We start from the raw sequence: 18,968 nt of genomic DNA on the forward strand, positions 1-18,968 counted from the left end.
ACAGGCCACTGCATACTATTATGTTTAAGAATCATATAGTTTGATACAAACTATATATATTAATTTTTATGCACCAAAACTGTTTTATAAAATTAATGCAATTCTTAAACAAAGTAAAGTCCTATTCTATTATTGTTCGAATATTCAAAAGAAAAATAGGTATTCTAATATTGTACTCGAAAATATAACACTTATTTTCTTTTGGAAATAAAAGGCTAGAAAAACATAACAGAATATTAATTATTATAGGTACAAAGTAAAATTTGAGAATAATCCACACATCTAAACTACATTTTTAATATACATACAAACAAACTTCTCAATTAGGACTAGGAGAACTGATTGTAAAAAAACAATAGGTAGCTATTTTCATAACAGCTTAATATTTTTATTTGCAAATATCACTGAAGTTTCAAATGTCAATTAAAATACAAATATAATGGCACACACAAATAAAACAACCTGTATACAAGAACAATACTTAAAAATAAAACATGATATGATAAATAAATGTGCGTAGCATATTTCTTTCCTTTTTTTTTTTTAATAAAGGCAATATTATATTTAACAATAAAATGATTTTATTTAACCTTATGATTAGAGCAGAATTTTATATTTTTTAGTATAATCATAAAAACAATAATAAATATACACTTTAGGTATAAAAATAGCTTAATATTAAAATAAGTTACAAATAGTTGTGGAAAGCGATGTTTGATTTGAAATATGTAATTTAAGCTAGCATTTATTTTACGATTGATAATTAATGCATAGGAACAGAGAATAAATCTTGTTTGTTTAATTATAATTTTGTATTTAATTAAACAAACTATGATTATGAATGGTAATTAGATGGGAACAATATTTATATTATTTAAAAACATTAAACAGTAGGCCGGATTAGTGCAGTTACAATTTACATCATCAATGTTATCACAATTACATGGTAAAAAAAATTATCTGGAAGGTAACTTATACTAAAATACCTTAAAACAATTTTAGTAACAATACTAATAAAATATCATACAAATTAACAGATCATTGAAATAACAGAGTTTCAATCCAAAAAGTTTGTTAATATACACACATACTCGTTTAATAATTAATTATGGGAAAAAAATTAACACGGAATTTAAAGAGTATGATGGGTTAATACTTTGTTGAAACTTATATAACATAGTAACATACATGATACAATAAAGAATACAAATACAAAAAACCGTATGTTGTATTAAGCTATCCTTAAAATACAAATAATATTTTTAACAATACATTATCATGATAACATGTTAATTATAACTAATGCATAATTATATTGTTTAATACATTTTTAAAATTAATATTATATTATTGTGTGGTTAATACAATAGTATTGGAGTAAATAACAATATTGAAATAAAAACTTATTTGTTTTAAAAATTGTTAACAATAAATAATAACTTTTAGCTATTGTGCTTCAAATTTGGTTATTATTAGATAGGATTGTATACATACATACATAGCCAAATAAATTTACTAAACACGGTAAAGGAATTCTTTTGTAAATTTTATATAAAATAACCTTTTTTTATTTGTAAAAATGAAAGTGGCTCAATGATATATTATTATGATTATAATTATAGGTACATGTAAAATTGAGCGAAATAAAATATGATCATATATTTAGTTATTAAAAGTGAAGTGTTAATTTATATATTGGTCATTTATGTTAAAGATCAGTCATTTAAAATAATATAATATAATGCAGTGGATAACATTGGAAGACTTTAGGAGCTGTGATATTCCAAGCTGTGGCTGGAGATTCTTACTTGTTAAATATAATTTTAGATTTCTTTTTTTTTTTTCAAATAAAGCCAAAATATACTAAATACACACATTTTCTATTAAGACACTTAAAGGTATATATAAGGTGTTTTGTAAGTTTGGAAATTTCAACTGACTAAAACCTGTCCAAACTAATTGAACACCTTCCATTTATAAAAAAAGTTAAGATACTGTATAAATAGGGGTATTGAATATAATATCCAGAAATGTTACTCGAGTACATTTTTGGTCCCAAAAGCATTTCAGATACTTAAAGAAAAAAAAATGCAGCAACTAACCATAGACCAATGAATTAACCAAAACTAAGCATGTGAACACAAGAATATTTGTATAATTTTAATAAGCAGATATCAAAGCTTATTTATTTTGAGACCATTAGAATTAAACTTGAAAGATTTTATTAAAATTATTATCTAATCTGATCAAATTATAATTTTACTACAATCTGACAAATAAATAATAAACAAATTTTTTGCTAAAATTTAAATTTTTGGTTTTTTTAATCACTTGGGTATTTCTAATATTGTTAGTATGTTGAGCATACTTTACGTTAGTAGACCAAAAACGTAAATTACAATTCACATTATTTATCATGCAGTTAAGGGTAGTCCCGGTGTTGATGGAGTTGTACTACGCTGTCGTCTTTTAATAATCCACGGAAGCAAACAACATTGAACTATGGCCATCAAAATACCAACCAATGTGGTAATCAGACCAGAAAAGATCAGCAGGAACTTATATTGATACGCGTCTGCTCCTGGCTTCAATTGAACCAGACCAACAATCAAAAGTATTGCTCCGATAAGTATGGTAACAACAGCTATGTGCAACACAGATATCTAAACACATAAAAAAATAATTAGAAAAACCACACGTGTTACTAATTATGTTTTCTTAGGATTGCTTATTAAAAAAATACCTCTGCTTCCAAAATCGATACAACATCAAAGACACTAGTTCATGCAGAATTTATACCCTGGTAAACAAAAAATAATATAAAAATGCAAAAACAAATACCTAAGCACAAAATAATAATAATAATAAATAATACATACAATGACAAATGATAATAGCTAACAAAATAAACATAGATTACTTTCCAAACTACAGATTAAATAATGGTACTAATAACGATGACAAAAATAAAATAGAGTTCAATTTTATTTATACATATATACTTGATTCGTTCAATCGCATGCAACTTTTCAAAATAACATTTAAAAGAATATACCGTCATTCACATAATATTATACCTCAATTTAATAATATATTATATAACAAATAATTTAGATAACACTAATCAATTGCAATTTATATGTATTGGGTATAAATATTTGAATAAATCTTGTTACAGTTAAATTAATTTATTAACTAACATACCGATATAGACTAAACAGCAAATATCAGCTTACCTTTGAGCAGACATAAATATCCGGCAGTGTATTTTGTACATATGGTGGAGACGTTATTGGTGTACCAGTTTGTGAGTGGGGTGACTGCAGTGTCAAAAGACTAGGTCTCCGATTTCCCGTTGTAGTATTAGAGGTACTTTCTCGGTCACCCGCATTTAGATTATTCACGCTCACTACTTTTTTTTCTTGCCGTCGCCGTTCATGGCGTACGGCTACCGCAGGCATTGCTCCAATCATGGTTATTTCGTCTGAATATTTTTATAAAATTATTAGCCATATCAATATAATTAAGTAGACAATTGTTTTTAAGAGATAAATGAACTTGTGTTTGAATTCTATTAAAATTTCAAAATAGAATGTAATATAATATAATTTTATTTTACCCACATTTAAATAAGCATATACATTAAAAATTTTAATTATACTATGAGTGCTATTTATTGGTTTTAAACTTCATACAATTTGAATAACTCAAATTCGCATTATTTGTCAAAGGTATTATTATAGATTTTTCATTTTATCTCATTTATTATGAATAATATTTAAATTATAATAATTTTATGTACCATGTGCATACTCATGATCTTTAAGAAAATAACTGATTATCACCTTACTACAAATGAACGTACAGGGGAAACACCTCCTAATTTTAATATATTAACTATTTTATCAAAACAAATAGTTATACATTTCTTTGTAAAGTATTTAAGGTCCATTTAAAAAAAAAAAAACTATTTGCCAGTGTATCAAATGGAAATAATATAATTTAAAATGATTTGAATATTTTATATTCTTTCATATTATAGTTTTACAACTTAAACATTTAAATATGATACAAAGACAAGTGTGGTGTAAATGTATCTTATAGATAAAATTATAACTAATGTATGGTTTGTGAACAACTAAAATATTTTAGTTTTACTTTTAGAAGGATTATTGAGCCAGGATAACATAATAAATAAGATTAATAGTTATTTATCATCAATCTATTTTGAATATTGAAATTTTTATAATAATATTAATTTAAAATACGCACCAAAGCTTAAAAATGAAGTAAGCAAATATAATTTTAAAAAAATCATACTTTTATAACTGTATATCATGTAAATATTATATTTATTACAATTAGCTATCATAATAAATAAATACTTTATATAAATAATAATTAAAATATAATTTTAATGCACTTTAAAATACTAAAAATGTGTAAATATCTAACTATACTATCTACTTGAAATAAAATAATTATTTAATGTCAATAATATTTGTTAAAATTTTAATTATTTATTAACTTAGGTATAAAAGACAAAAAATCACAGTGCAAGTATTAACTTTGTAGATCAAGAAAATTTAAATTAAATCCATATGGTATTCATGAACACGGCAAGGCAGGTATTGAAACATAATTGGACATTAAAAGTAATTTTAAAGTATAGAAATAATGCACAATTGTTATTTTGCCTAAAGTCAAAGTATAATTTAGAAAAACATAATAAACTTTAAAATGGTTATCATTGATCCCCGTAGTAAAATGTTTAGTTTTGTTTTGTTGAGCAAGAAATGTTATGTTTCATGATTGCAAATATTCTGTTTAAACTAAACATAATATTACATAAGTTTATTTTTTCAGTCTTCCAAAAGAATTTTCACACCAAATTTGTAATAGATATTACATTCTTCTACAAATTTTAGAGTTAAATGTAGTATTATTTATGATACTTAAAATGATAATACTATAAATGCGTCTAAACAATAATAGAAACAATAATTATAACAATAATATTAATAATAGTAATAATGATAATAACAAAAAAACTAAAAAATAATCAGATGTACATTTTTTTATATAATAAATGAAATTATGGCACTATTATTAAGTAAATCATTTTGGGGTCATCTATATATAAAATTATATCAAATTTCAAAAAGTAATAAGAAATTAGTAAAGTAATAAGAAGAATATAGATCGTAAAATGAGCTAATGATGTATTAAACATAAATTTAATTTTGTACAGCTCAGAGATTTGCGTGCTTTAATAGTTATAATAGAAAATAATTTATAAAAATGAATAGATTATTAGTATAAAAATAACAAATCACCAGTACAAAATATAAATTTGTCCTATAGTAATTCAAGATACTAATATTTTCTAATTGTATTCATGAACAAGAATAATATATGTATTACATAGATATAAGTAAATTAAGTTAAAATTTAAAAATTATGCTTTAAATGTGAGTTAATTTCATTTATTGAAATTGTATTAATATATTTTTGAAGTATACATTAATAGTTAATAAAATTGTATTAAAAATTAGAAATGACTACGTTTCTGTAGTGTCGTAACATCGTGATGTCATCAAATCCCTGTTTTGTTCATAATTCATTCTGTTTGAATTAGGTCTGTCCATCATTGAATCCTCGTGCTGGTTAATAGGTGTATAATTGGAGCATGATGCTTCTTCTTCAACGATCTGCCCTAGGTCAGACCCTGGAGAATTGTCCTCTGAAATCTGCCCTTGTTGTCTTGCTCTTTGTTGTTGTTTAGTATGCATAGCTCCTGTCTCAGCATCAGCAACTAGTCTTCTACCCGATCGTGTCCTTGTTAATTGTCGTTCTACATATGCAGCCAAATCATCTTCTGCTTTGCGATAGATGAAATGATTTAACGTGATTAAAAATAAACCAATTATACAAGAGGTAACACCAGTCACAACAAGTTCATTCAGCCAATTTTTTGGATTCCATGAAACATAGTCGTCCGGTACGATACCGGAGCCTATCAAAAAGAGACCAAGTACTAAAAATACAACACCAACATGTAGCATGCCAATACTGGAAGCGACTTTAGTGTCGAGCATTTTAGGTGGCTTCTTTCTACTACTTCTTCGGTTTTGCGAGAAACTTCCATTATAATCTGTAGGACTATTGACTGTAGACTTGGAATCATGAATGCCGCTTTCTACCGACTGAGAACTCAAACGGCGTCTTTCCATATGTCGTTTGAGTTCAGCACGTCGTTTTCGCTGACGTCGTATGGCCAAGGCCGATTGCAATCCAAAACTGTGCATTCTAAACAAAAATGTAATAAATAAATAAAAATAGAAATAAGTAATGTCCAAATTTTATACTAAAGCAATAACTAATAATATTCATCACAACAACGTTATCTAATAAACAAAAATAAAAAAATTACTTACTTATATTAAAAACGGAAATCTCGAGAGGGGAAGTAAATATTCGTATAATATATTATATTATAACACCAAAGAGAAAATCGTTTTAGCGACGTTTTCCGGCGTGATTATTAATTTTAAAGCAACGCGTGCGACGCAATTTAAATGTAATGGTAAACTACACGCTAGAAATATTGCAATAAAAAAAAAACATATTCAACAAGATATGCGTAAATATAGTAGTAAACAACGTAAGAACTGCATGAAGCAATAAAGGGTAGTAGTGAGAAGTGTGGAGTTATAGTATTGATCTGCACCGTAAAAACCATCGGTTACCATGACAACTCGTATGCAGCGAGTTTAAACGAGTGGTGCTTTGTAAAGGTTGGACTTTAGATAAGGAACATATGACTTCTTTATTTACAAGTACCCAATAATAAAATAAAAATATATTATCAATTTTATACGTATACATTTATTATTCACCCTGTTCAATTCCTACAATGGCGACACGATTAATAAATAAAATAACGCCAATACGCGTTTTCATTACAACGGCAACACAATACATACAGAACAGTTCTTAGTACTTTTGTATAAAAAAAAAATGATATAAAACCGCTGCCGCCTCCTTATAAATTAACCCCAATAATAAAAAAATACAAGTATATTCAAGAAGTCTAGTATTTCTGTAATCGCTATACAGACGAAATATTATATTCTAAGGGTTATAGTTCTTCGAGTAATAAATTAATATGCGAGAGCCGTGTAGATCCTAAACACACCCACAGCTAATGTTGATGATAACTCGAATTGAGCCATACTTTAAGACCCGTACGAGAACGTAAAGAAATTACTTCAACAAAATGTACCTTAAAGTAAACTTTTTTTTTAATCGAAAGTTCGATTGAGTTTGGCACGCTCGAACGAGCACGTTCATTAATACTTTACTGGCGCCGACCGCTAATGATGGATTGAAAACGCAGTCATGTATTCAAAGGGCGTGGTTACACGGGTTGCTGTTGCTCATAATATATATGTTATGCACTTACACAATTTAAATGTTAATACTAAGTACACACAACACACCCCTCAAGTTTACCGTTTACGCGTTTTAACTACACAACTGATTGCCAACGAAATTGTACAAAAATCGTGTGTCCGATTTACCTACACCAAACATTAAGCTATACACACAAATGTAGTCCCCCCGATTTTCAAAAATAAAAAAATAAATACATTCGTCTTTGGAAGAGGCATACATTTTGTCTAAGTATTAAAAAAGGACCCTCCTTGGACTTTTTTATAATCTACCCCCCCCCCCCGGGTTTAAACAACCATCTTGTCTACACGACTGCATTTGGTAAAACACATCAGTTTGACCCACATAAACTTTTGAAGTTGAATTTTGCTATACGTGTTGCATTCCCGTGGTTGTAAAGAAATGTCAGAAGTCACGCGACAGTCGAGCCAATACTTAATATAAATTCCAGAGTTTGGGTGGCACAGAAGGAATTTCAAAATTGTTCACCCATAAAATATACTGAACGTACCGCCATCCAAAGATCATTAATCAATTTTGTACAGATAGTACTTTAAACGGATGCAAAGAAATGGAATTCCTCTACAATTTTTTTTCGAAAAAAAATGTACGCTTCTGGATTAATAATTGTTTATAAAATCTGATTAAAATCAATAAATTATCCATAATGCACAAATTTAAAGTTATAATTTGAGTCCCATTAATTCAATAAGTCTAATTTACAAGTGTTAAGAAATATTTACACACGCGCTAAAAATAAAGTATTGGTAAAACAACAATTTGACAAACCCCACAATATTTATCTGTATAGGTAGAATACCTAAATTTAAAAGCAGGTATCCCGTATATAGCCGGTTACCCTTTCGAAATTATATTGCCAAAGACAAAACGACACCACTCTTCACAATAGACACAAACATTTCGATTTCATACATTTCCAGCATATCTTACCAGAATTAATTGTGATAAAACTAAGCGTGGTTTAACGTTTTGTATCATAATATCTAATAATTAAATAATATGATTACTTAATAATAAAAAAAAAAAAATGTACATAAGCCCGACAAAAAGGTCGTATAATAATTTAGACTATTACGCTATACAGGACACGGGTTTCCAAAAATAATTTTTATGGTCACTCGGTGAAAGTTATTTATTGAATTTCGTACCATGCGAAATTCTTTAAATTTAAAAGGCCGCTGTATAATATAATAAAACCAGTCATAAAAAAACGTATATAGTGGCCATTTTTCACAAATATTTAACTGAATTCACACAAAGCTGAACACATTTTATAGCAACAGAATTTAAAAAATGTACGATTTGACATTAAACTGACAAGTTAGAACAAATAAAGCTTTATTGGGCTTACAATAATATAATAATATGTAGATCGTAGTTATTTATAAGTTAAGTCTTTTTTTTTCTTTATATTTGTTATCACAAAAACTTTTTAAATACTGGGCCAAATTCTTCAAACCTGCATACATAGTATTAAAATATAGTAACAGTAAAATTGTTTAACATATTGTAAACCAATATATCTAAAATCATAATTCATAAGAAACAAACAGAAATCACTGGTTTTTGGCCTTTTTTTATACATCAGATTCAACTAATTCTTTTATATTTATTTTTCGATAGTTACCTTTAACTTTTTTTGAACAAATCAAACTAGTAAAAACGTCATGTGTTTTAACATGTTGCTTATTTGTCTTGATTCATTTATAACTAGTCCTAGAACCATTTCAAGATAAAACGAATTTGTAGTTTTCGTAATATTCGTATTATATGTATTATTTTTGTCTACTTAAATTTGAATTTTGTAGCTTAATAGTTACACGTGTTAGTAAGTGCAACACGTGCAACACAAAATATTTTAAAAATTTTAAAAACTTATCACGATCATTTTGCAATATATTAGAGTAAAAATATTTAAAGATCGGTTGCAGGGTAAAGGGAGAAAGTTTGTTTAAGATACTTACTTCAACATAATTCGTAGAATCATTGAAAATATTAAAAACTCCATAGAACACAGTCGGTACAAAATTCTAAGAAATGTTAATCGTATTTTATAAGTAATAAAATAATATAAAATTTGAAATAAATAGAGATTGACTTTTTTTCTGTACCTGAATGTTTTAAATACCAATCTTGGATTTAATTACTAATTTATTGCTACTACTATTTATATTAATAGAATAAGTACAACAACTTAGATGTATGTTTTTGTCCTCATAAAAACTATGAAAATTTCTATTTATGTAAAATATCCTTTTTACCTTTAAATTACTTCAAATTATTTTTGTTTTATATAAATATATATTTTAGTTAAAATTGATTTTACTGGAAAAACGATAATGTCTCGTAGGATGACCAAGCCGTAATTTCAGCTAAAGCTTTATAAGTTTTTCTCGTTTTTGGTAACTAAATACAAAAATTGGGGTTCTATGTAGACTGTAGGAAGTTTTCCCCTTATAATACATTATTTTCTTAAAGTCTGATAACTCTAAAGGGTGTCATCATTTTCTCGTAAGAACTAAGGCATGAGCGGAGCCAAAAACTTAAGTACAAATTTTAAAGCTAGATTCTAGATTATAAGGGTTTACAAAAAATATTAACAGTGTGAATGGTTAGGTGACTATTATTAATGTAAGAAAAAGTTGTGTGGCTAAATAATTTAATATTTATACACTTAATCTATTTTATTGATACATGTAAACAAATTTATAATATTATATTAATTTTCTTACCCTTAATTTATAATATTCTTACAATCTTATCTAACCCATGAATTAAATAATTTACAAGACTGTTTTAAAACTAAACCCTTATGCTTTAATTAATTTTAAAACATACAATGTTCTAATATAATACATTCTATATTTACTGTTTATTATTTCTCTACGCTAGCTAGAAAAGTATAACTTGTGCCAATAAAAAAATAAATATTGATAATATATAAACAGCATCATGATACAACTTATTATTCTACATTCTACTTGGACCTATATCTATATTCAGCCTAAGAGCACAATAATACGTACCTACGTAAAAGTTTGTTAATAATTCACCTAGATTGTAAAATTACACTACTAGAAATTTTAAACCCCTTATGATTCTATGACATTCAAACATTTAAAGATATCTAGTCAGGATACATAATATTATTAAGACCACTTACGTAATTTGGTGTTGCGGTAAGAGCCTCCTTGCAACAGATACTGAAGTTGCAATCCCGGCTTGTGTTTAACGGTATGCATACACCCTGAAAACATTTTCGAGTGAGTGAATCGGTTGATTAAGTAGATAAACAGCATTTAATGCCCTGTCATCTGTCATTAACGGCGATCTCTACATTAAGGTAGGAATCCGTCCGACAAAATGTTTTAAAATATCAACAATTACTTAATTTATACCATTTAAGGATCTTTACATTGGTGTTTCGCCTGAATATCACTCTAACGCTGACGTCGCTGTGCCCCCTAAAGAACATTCTTCCAAAGAGTAAGTACCGAACATTAGAGGAGAAAGTTACAGAAGAAACAATCCCCTTACCCCTCTCCTAGTCGATTAAGTAGAGGACCTTTATAAATAGTTAACTCACCGTTTACTAGGATCTTGTAAAAGTAATCAAACTAGGTAGGTACTAGCTGTAACTCCAGTAGCTAGATACCACACTCCATTCTGAAGACGATGTTCTCATGATTCATACTGTTGCAAAGTCATGGTAGAAGACGCTGAGTAATGATCATTAGACCCGAGACACGGTGAAATGTTAAAAATTAACAATTCGACTAGAAATGTACTTGTTGGAGTACAGAAAACGTCCCATGGATCAATTTGAGTCGCTAGGTTTAGCGCTGGCTAAGTAGTTGTGTATATTCGTTGGCTTTATCAGTACACAACATTACTATTCAGAGCTGCTGTACGATAGTGAGATTCGGCCTTACGAGTTACGGTAATTACCGTACCGTATAACCAGGCAGCCGTTGACAGTGACGTCATACGGAAGTGAACGTATTTTCAATATTTGTGTGCTCATAAGTGTTATCAAAAAATGGCTTTTGTTTTCGAAAACACAAAAGAGAAGCGTTATCAGTTATTTCTATCTTCTCCTGAAATTGTTCGTGAATCATAATCGTAAATTTGTTTTTTTGTCGCAAATAGGCTGTTTTCTTTTATTTTTTTCCTACTAATAATATTTACAATAGGTGCCTAGTTATTTACATTCTGCGTAACCTATTTTGAAGACAAATTTCACTCTCAATCCTAATTGCTACTAAACGTGTCACCGTACTCTCCAGTTACACTACACATTTTATTCTAGAATCTAGGAATCTAGAATCTACTTACCTGTGAATCTGTTCAACTTTTAGCTGTGTATAATTTATTAACATTAGTGTGTTTGAAAAATGATTGGCGTTGTGTTACTTTTACTACGGAAATAGTATTCAACAACGAGAATTAAAATGAACGTGCCATACATAAATGACACCTTTAACATCAACGGTAAGTACGCCTCGGTTAAGTTGTGAATAACAATGAATAATAATTTATACCACGTTATATATTCATTGTATGGTGGAAGGTTTAAGCAATATACAGTTAAAGATGTACATCACAGATTGAATTTAAGAAATATGTTTGTACTTATATACTTCAGTTTACATTTTGTTTAACTGTAGATACTACATTATAAAAACAAATTCATTATAAAAAAAATGTATTTATCATTGTTTACTGATTCCAACTATTTAATTAAAACATAATATTTAGTTTTTGGTTTAAAATCAAATTTTCATTATAAAGTTATCGCAAGAATATGTTACCTTAGATACAATTTGGGAGAAGAATATTAGGCGTGTTTATATATGCATTAATTTATTTTAAAAATAAAAAATTTAGTTGTATGGTTTTGCTTGTAGGCAATGTTTTGCATTTATGTTAAACTTTGTCTCACTAAAATAGTAATATAACATATCTTACTATTCACCATTCGCTGTAATTGTAATATTTCAATTCATACAATAAATTTGTCTATATATTCTACAATAACAAATTTTAAAAGACAAACCTCTTAACTTAGCAGTTTTAATTTTTTTAAATATTTTAAGTATATCAGAAAATAATTATTCCGCTCTTATTGAGAACTTAAATTAATAAACAAGAGTTAATATTATTTATCTGAACTAAAATGTATTCTTTTAAACAGAAAATTTCAACCAAGTTTTTTCATTTGACCGAGCTCTAAAAAACTAAATGATAAAAATAAAAAAGTCTACATTGCAACAAAGTTCATAGAAATGTGCGTAATGCAAATTACAGTAACTTTTCAGGGCAGCAGAATGTTTTAAAATACAATTTGCTTTGTTATGTGATTACTGATTAATATGATTGCAATTTTTTTTTCTACCAATCTAACTATTAAGTATATAGTAGTTCTACTCAAAAGTTTGTGATAAAAAGAAGAAGAAAAAAAAATATATATATTTATATATTGAAATATACTTTTTAAAAAATAAAATAAAAAAGTTATTATATTGTATGGTTTATATTTGATTTGTAATTATTTTCTGTAAATTTTATTTGAATGTGTTGATTAATTACAGTTAATTTGTTTTTAGAGCTGTCAACAGAACAACAAAAGTTGCTAATAGAAATTAGGAGACGTAAAGCTGAACTATTACTAGAAATACAGGTTTGTTTGTACAAGTATACATATTATGTATTCATAAGTAAATTTATTGGATAAATACTAAGTACCGTGATCTATTCAATGACTTATTCATTTGACCTTGAAAATTAAAAACAAATAATTATAAAGTGAGTATAATTTAAATGCCCTTGAAGATAAATGTCCAGCATTTAAAATTGTATGATAAATTGCAATGGTTAAAATACTTCTAAAAAACAGATTTTATAATACAAAAATATATTGACTAAATTAAATACATTATTATTACTTAATATGAGCTTTAGTAATTATTGTTAATTAAAATAACTAGGTTTTCTGTCATTTCATTATTGATTTATATTTTAATGGTGAAAATTGACACACTATAATTTATTGTGATAGAATACATTTTAAATAATATCTAAGTAATGTTTACATTAAATATAATTATTAATTAATAGTTGTAAAACATAACTATGAGATAAATCTTTATCTTCATTACGGAATTACAGTACGCATATCATTATATTTACTAATAAAAAAAGTATTTTACAACACTTATGTTTAAGATAAAGATAAAAACATCTTAAACGTTTTTACAAATAATTATTATAATGTTAAGCATAATATTGTCACCTTTGAAAAAATCACACAATATAATTAATTAAATAAATAGTTTTTAACTAAAATATTATATTAATTTATGTTGTCTTTATTATCTCTTATATGCAAAACTGTGAGAATATGTGGTATGCCGTGCTGCATAGTTAGCGTGCCCCTAAGGGTTAACTCATGTATATTATTTGTAATACCATAGATTAAATAATACTATAGATAAATAACGGCAATGGGCAAATTGGAAACCAGAAGTTTAACTTAAAATACAAATAATAGATGGCGTAAAATATTTCGGGTGAAGAGTAATAATAATCGGCCGCCGTAAAACCGGTTTTGGTAGTTTATTTTGATAACGACATAGGTAAATAATGATATAATATTGCCTTCAATTCTTTACCTACTCGAAATCAATAGATACTAATCTAGTGAAGTTTGCTAAAATTTTTGAGTTTTCTCTATTTTATTATATTTTTCTGGAGTTATAGTATTGAATCATAATTCATAGCGAAATGTCTACTGCAAAGAGAGGCAATAAATATGTGTATTTTCATTGCAGAAAATCGCCAAGAGATCACCCAAATTTGAGTTTATTTAAATTCCCGAAAGATGTAAATCTTATTAATAAAATTAATTTACATTGCATTAATTTAAAACCAGCAATACTTATTTGAACAATAATTGCACTTTTTCATTAATTACAACAACAGCCAGTGTAAATGCTATAATATTAACTAGTATACTAGTAACTATATTATAATAAATGCTTATTACATAAAATCATGCTTTTAACTTTCTTTAATTATTTCGATTTTCGATGTAATAGTATACTATAGTGTAAAGATTGAAAATAAAATAGTATTATATTTTTATTACTGTTAGACAAATATCAGATAACAGATGTTAGATTACACTGATAATGCTCATTTTCTCGTGGAATAATACAATTTAAATATTTTCTTCCATGAAATACGCCTCTATAATGACTAGTGAGCCAAATCCATACTAAAATTTTTGAAATCCAAATAGCCAAAATCAGGAGCTTCCAATATTAACACGAGCGTTGTTTATCTATAGTATTATTTAATCTATGGTAATACTTACAAAATACTTTACATATTATACAATTTTTTTTTTTTTTAATTTAGCAATTAAAAGATGAATTATCAGAGGTCGTTGGGGAAATGGAAAATATGGATAACAATGATGATAGGTAAATTGTTTATAAAATTATATATGTATTTTTTATATTTTATAATGATTAAATTTTAATTTAAGATTATATATTATTTGTTGTAGTAAAAACCAAACCAAAGCTAAGCAGTTATCTATTGGTCGGAAAAAATTCAATATGGATCCTAAGAAAGGAATAGAGTTTCTTGTCGAACACGGACTACTAAACCACAATGAAGCTGATGTGGCTGCTTTCCTTTATAAAGGGGAAGGTCTGAACAAAACTGCAATTGGAGATTACTTAGGAGAGCGAAACGATTTCAATGAAAGTGTATTAAGGGAGTTTGTTTCTCTACACAATTTTACTGATCTCATATTAGTTCAAGCTCTCAGGTAAATATTACCTGAGATATAAATCTATAAAAATTGTTGTGTAACACAATACAAACAAATTTCAATGTTCCAGTTTATTTTTAAATTGTATTATGAATGTATTGTTGTATCTTAAATATGATTAAATGTGTTTACACTGTATATATTTTTTAGGCAATTTTTATGGAGTTTTAGACTTCCCGGTGAGGCGCAAAAGATTGATAGAATGATGGAGTGCTTCGCTGAAAGATATTGTCAATTAAATCCAAATATTTTTACTAACACAGGTAAAACGTATTACAAATGTCATTGTGTTTCAAATGAGCAACTATTTTATTAGCCATATAGATTTACTCAATATATTTTTTATCTTTTTACAGATACTTGTTACGTCTTGTCATTCGCCATCATAATGTTAAATACAAGTCTACATAATCCTAGCGTCAAAGACAAACCATCGGTAGAACAGTTTATACAAATGAATCGAGGCATCAACAATGGTGGTGATCTTCCTCGAGAACTTTTAATTGTTTGTATTTCAAATTTTTATTGGTAATGGAATCTATTTTTAATTATTAAAATATTTGTTTTATAGAGTTTGTATGAAAGTATAAAAACCGAACCTTTTAAAATTCCTGAAGATGACGGAAACGACTTAATGCATACATTCTTCAATCCAGATAAGGAAGGCTGGTTATGGAAACAAGGTAATAATTATAAATTGAATTATATTTTATTATTAATGCAATATTTAAATTAATATATTAATATACCTTTTTAGGTGGTCGTTATAAGAGTTGGAAACGTCGATGGTTTATTTTGAATGACAATTGTCTTTACTATTTTGAATATACAACTGACAAAGAGCCTCGTGGTATTATTCCATTAGAAAACATTGAAGTAAGAGAAGTATCAGATCGGCATAAGCCTCACTGTTTTGAACTTTACGCAGCTCCAGGAACGACAGATTTCATTAAAGCTTGTAAAACTGATAGTGAAGGAAAAGTTGTAGAAGGTAAGATATAATTAATGTAATATACTTTTTTGTCAAGATTGGCCTGACCATATATTATTTTGTGTTAGGTAAACATACGGTTTATAGAATGTCAGCTGCAACAGCTGAGGAAAAGGATGAGTGGACAAAATGTTTAACGTAAGTAAATATGATGGAAATATGCAATATTTAATATAATAACAGAATGATTTTATGAAAAAACTAACTACATATGGTTTTTCTTATCAGGCAAAGTATTAGCCACAATCCGTTTTATGACATGTTAGCTGCTCGTAAAAAGAAAGCTCAAAAAAGCAATGTACATGGCCGTAGCTAGCGTGATTTACTTCATCGTTTTAAGCAGTATTTGGTAATTAATAATAATTATAATACTGTTTTCGTGTTAATATCTAATTTTTTTTACCATTTTCTACCAAGTCAACTATCTGCCAATAAATAGTCGTATATGGTCCGTTTCACACCAGTTCTGATTTGTCGGGTTTAAAAATTCAAGACTATTTTCATTATATTCTTTGGTCCTAAATTTATACACAATGTATGAAAAAACACATACCATATGCTTAAGGTGTGAAACAGGCTTTATGTTAATTTGTGTTATACTCGTTTTGTACTAATGCTTGTATAAATCAGTTATTTTTCATTGGAAAATTTGGATTCTTAAATTTCATTTAAATCAAATTTAAATTACCAATAATATAATTGTATTGTTTATTTAATAGGTTGTATTAACCTATTAAAACCACAATATGTTATCTACTAAAAACATTAATTTGTCAATTTAAATATTTAAATATTTATCAAAGTGAAGGTTGACATTAAAGACAATTATTTTACATGACTTTTTATTCTTGTAATTTATTTGTTCTAGTGTTCATTAATGTATTATGTTTGGACAAGAAAATCTGCTAAAATTTAATAAACAGTATCGAGATAATGAAATAATGCCTTATCAAAATTAACTACCCTGTCATTTGGATCAAAAGGATGTCGTGTGATTGAACAATAATCAATTACTTTAGTTGATTAGCACGTTTTTTTTTTACATAATATATTATACAGCATACTTCTTTGTATCACCAAATTACTACCATCTATGTGAAATGTTTATTGTTTTTATAACATAGTTCAAATTTATTTTACTACTATCTAATCAGTATAATATTAAAATTTTATAGTTATTTTTTTATAATATGTTATCTAGTCCCAAAATTATACATAATTATTTTTTTAATATTTACTTTATGCATTGCTTTGGTGAAAATTCTTGTAAATATTATATTTTTTAAATAAATGTTTTTGTTTAAAATCAAATAAAAATGTTTGATTTTACTTGTCTTTTTCAGTGTTTATAAGTTTTAAAATATATCAAGAAAAATGCAATCGGATGACATAACTAGAAAAAATGTTTGAAAGGTGTTGGATTATTAAACATTTCTGAAAAAGTTAAATTACCACTTACAAAGCTATATATTTTTTTTTAATTTAGCGCTTCCTAATGGAATTTGTGTTTTAACGGATTGAGATTGTAGACAGTTACCAATTTAACATTAACAGGGTTTATAAAACATCAAATAAAAGCAAAGAGGTATTAAACATTTTACGCCTCTAGGCAAAAGGCATTTAAAAATGTATTATTATTTAAATACATAATTCGATTGTAAAAAAAAAGTTATTAGTAGAATTTTCCATCTTCTTTTATAATACTGCAATAGTTACTGTCCTATTAAAATATAATAAAAATGTTCACAATTTTTTTGTATTATACAATTATACTTTGTTCTCTGGAATTGTGGAATGTTGCCCGCCTATGAAGTCGTCGCTCTATTACTGTAATTATAATTTTTTGCTTTTAAGTGGTAATTTTTTTTTTTGGGGGGGGGGAGGTGGTCATAAGTTAGGCTTCAAATTAAAAACAAAGAATATAATATAGGTAATATTATATTATGTATTTATAATTACTATTAACTCCTTACCGATTTCTGAGCTTTAAAACTATTTTTTTTTTAATTTAAAATTACTGACCACATTCCCCCTCACCGGGCCTCACGCATTTTATATAAAAAATAAAGATTGTCATAACCCTTTCGCAATTCACAGTGTAACAAAGTAAGTATAACAACTGTGTAAGAAATATGAGAGTCGAACACAATATATTTTGGCCAACATTTCTCTGCTCTCAACCAAGTTCGTCGCATAATCCACTGCGCATGCGCCGTAATAGTTGATAAAATGTATGAACAACGTAAATGGAGTAAGACTAAGAGTATGGAGTAAACGAATAAGTAAATGGATAAGACTTTAACTAAAGCTCGGCATGGTACGTGACACGAACTGGATTCAATTCCATTGATCATAATATTTGAATTTATATTAAGGATGCATATGAATATCGAAATGGTCACTTATTTGAAATTTAAAAATAATATACAAAAATATGTTACTGTGTAAATAATAATAAAAAAAAGTGTTTATAATTGTATGTTCTCAGATATATTGGTATTTATCGTTTGAGTATATTATATATACACACATTTACTGGCCATAGTGTGTATAAAAATATAAGCGTATAGATACAATGAGATTTTTTTGTCTGGAGTAGTCCTGTCAATAATTTTTGGTAACGCATCCTATATTTGACATTCCTTCGGCTACCACAGTCAC

The 18,968-nt window shown here is 27.0% G+C and overlaps 2 protein-coding genes across 4 annotated transcripts; one reads left to right on the forward strand and one right to left on the reverse strand.

Moving 5' to 3' along the window:
• Positions 1-1,829: 1,829 nt before the first annotated feature.
• Positions 1,830-11,512, reverse strand: LOC126840235 (uncharacterized). 3 transcript variants are annotated; one of them, XM_050575855.1, is made up of 4 exons: positions 11,063-11,480; positions 10,640-10,723; positions 3,237-3,484; positions 1,830-2,663 (listed from the first exon to the last, which is right to left on the reverse strand). In XM_050575855.1, the coding sequence occupies exons 2-4, from the start codon at positions 10,716-10,718 to the stop codon at positions 2,415-2,417; spliced, it is 576 nt and encodes a 191-aa protein (XP_050431812.1). In that variant the 5' UTR covers positions 10,719-10,723; positions 11,063-11,480; the 3' UTR covers positions 1,830-2,414. The 3 variants fall into 3 exon arrangements, with proteins under 3 accessions (XP_050431812.1, XP_050431811.1, XP_050431810.1); XM_050575854.1 differs by lacking the exons at positions 1,830-2,663; positions 3,237-3,484 and adding an exon at positions 4,510-6,309 and having other exon boundaries at positions 11,063-11,512; XM_050575853.1 differs by lacking the exons at positions 1,830-2,663; positions 3,237-3,484; positions 10,640-10,723; positions 11,063-11,480 and adding exons at positions 4,510-6,309; positions 6,438-8,955.
• A 4-nt stretch (positions 11,513-11,516) lies between these two features.
• On the forward strand, positions 11,517-17,531 carry LOC126840234 (cytohesin-1). The gene is made up of 11 exons (XM_050575852.1): positions 11,517-11,967; positions 13,083-13,156; positions 14,896-14,960; positions 15,047-15,313; positions 15,467-15,579; positions 15,673-15,821; positions 15,888-15,999; positions 16,074-16,307; positions 16,376-16,445; positions 16,536-16,656; positions 17,176-17,531. The coding sequence occupies exons 1-10, from the start codon at positions 11,928-11,930 to the stop codon at positions 16,621-16,623; spliced, it is 1,212 nt and encodes a 403-aa protein (XP_050431809.1). The 5' UTR covers positions 11,517-11,927; the 3' UTR covers positions 16,624-16,656; positions 17,176-17,531.
• The last annotated feature ends 1,437 nt before the right edge of the window (positions 17,532-18,968 follow it).

Source organism: Adelges cooleyi, unplaced genomic scaffold, assembly GCF_023614345.1.
Source record: "Adelges cooleyi isolate 19-005CV unplaced genomic scaffold, UGA_ACOO_1.1 ACOO_flye_CR_arks_rails_tigmint_CR_PRNA_376, whole genome shotgun sequence".
Classification (NCBI taxonomy): Eukaryota; Metazoa; Arthropoda; class Insecta; order Hemiptera; family Adelgidae; genus Adelges; species Adelges cooleyi.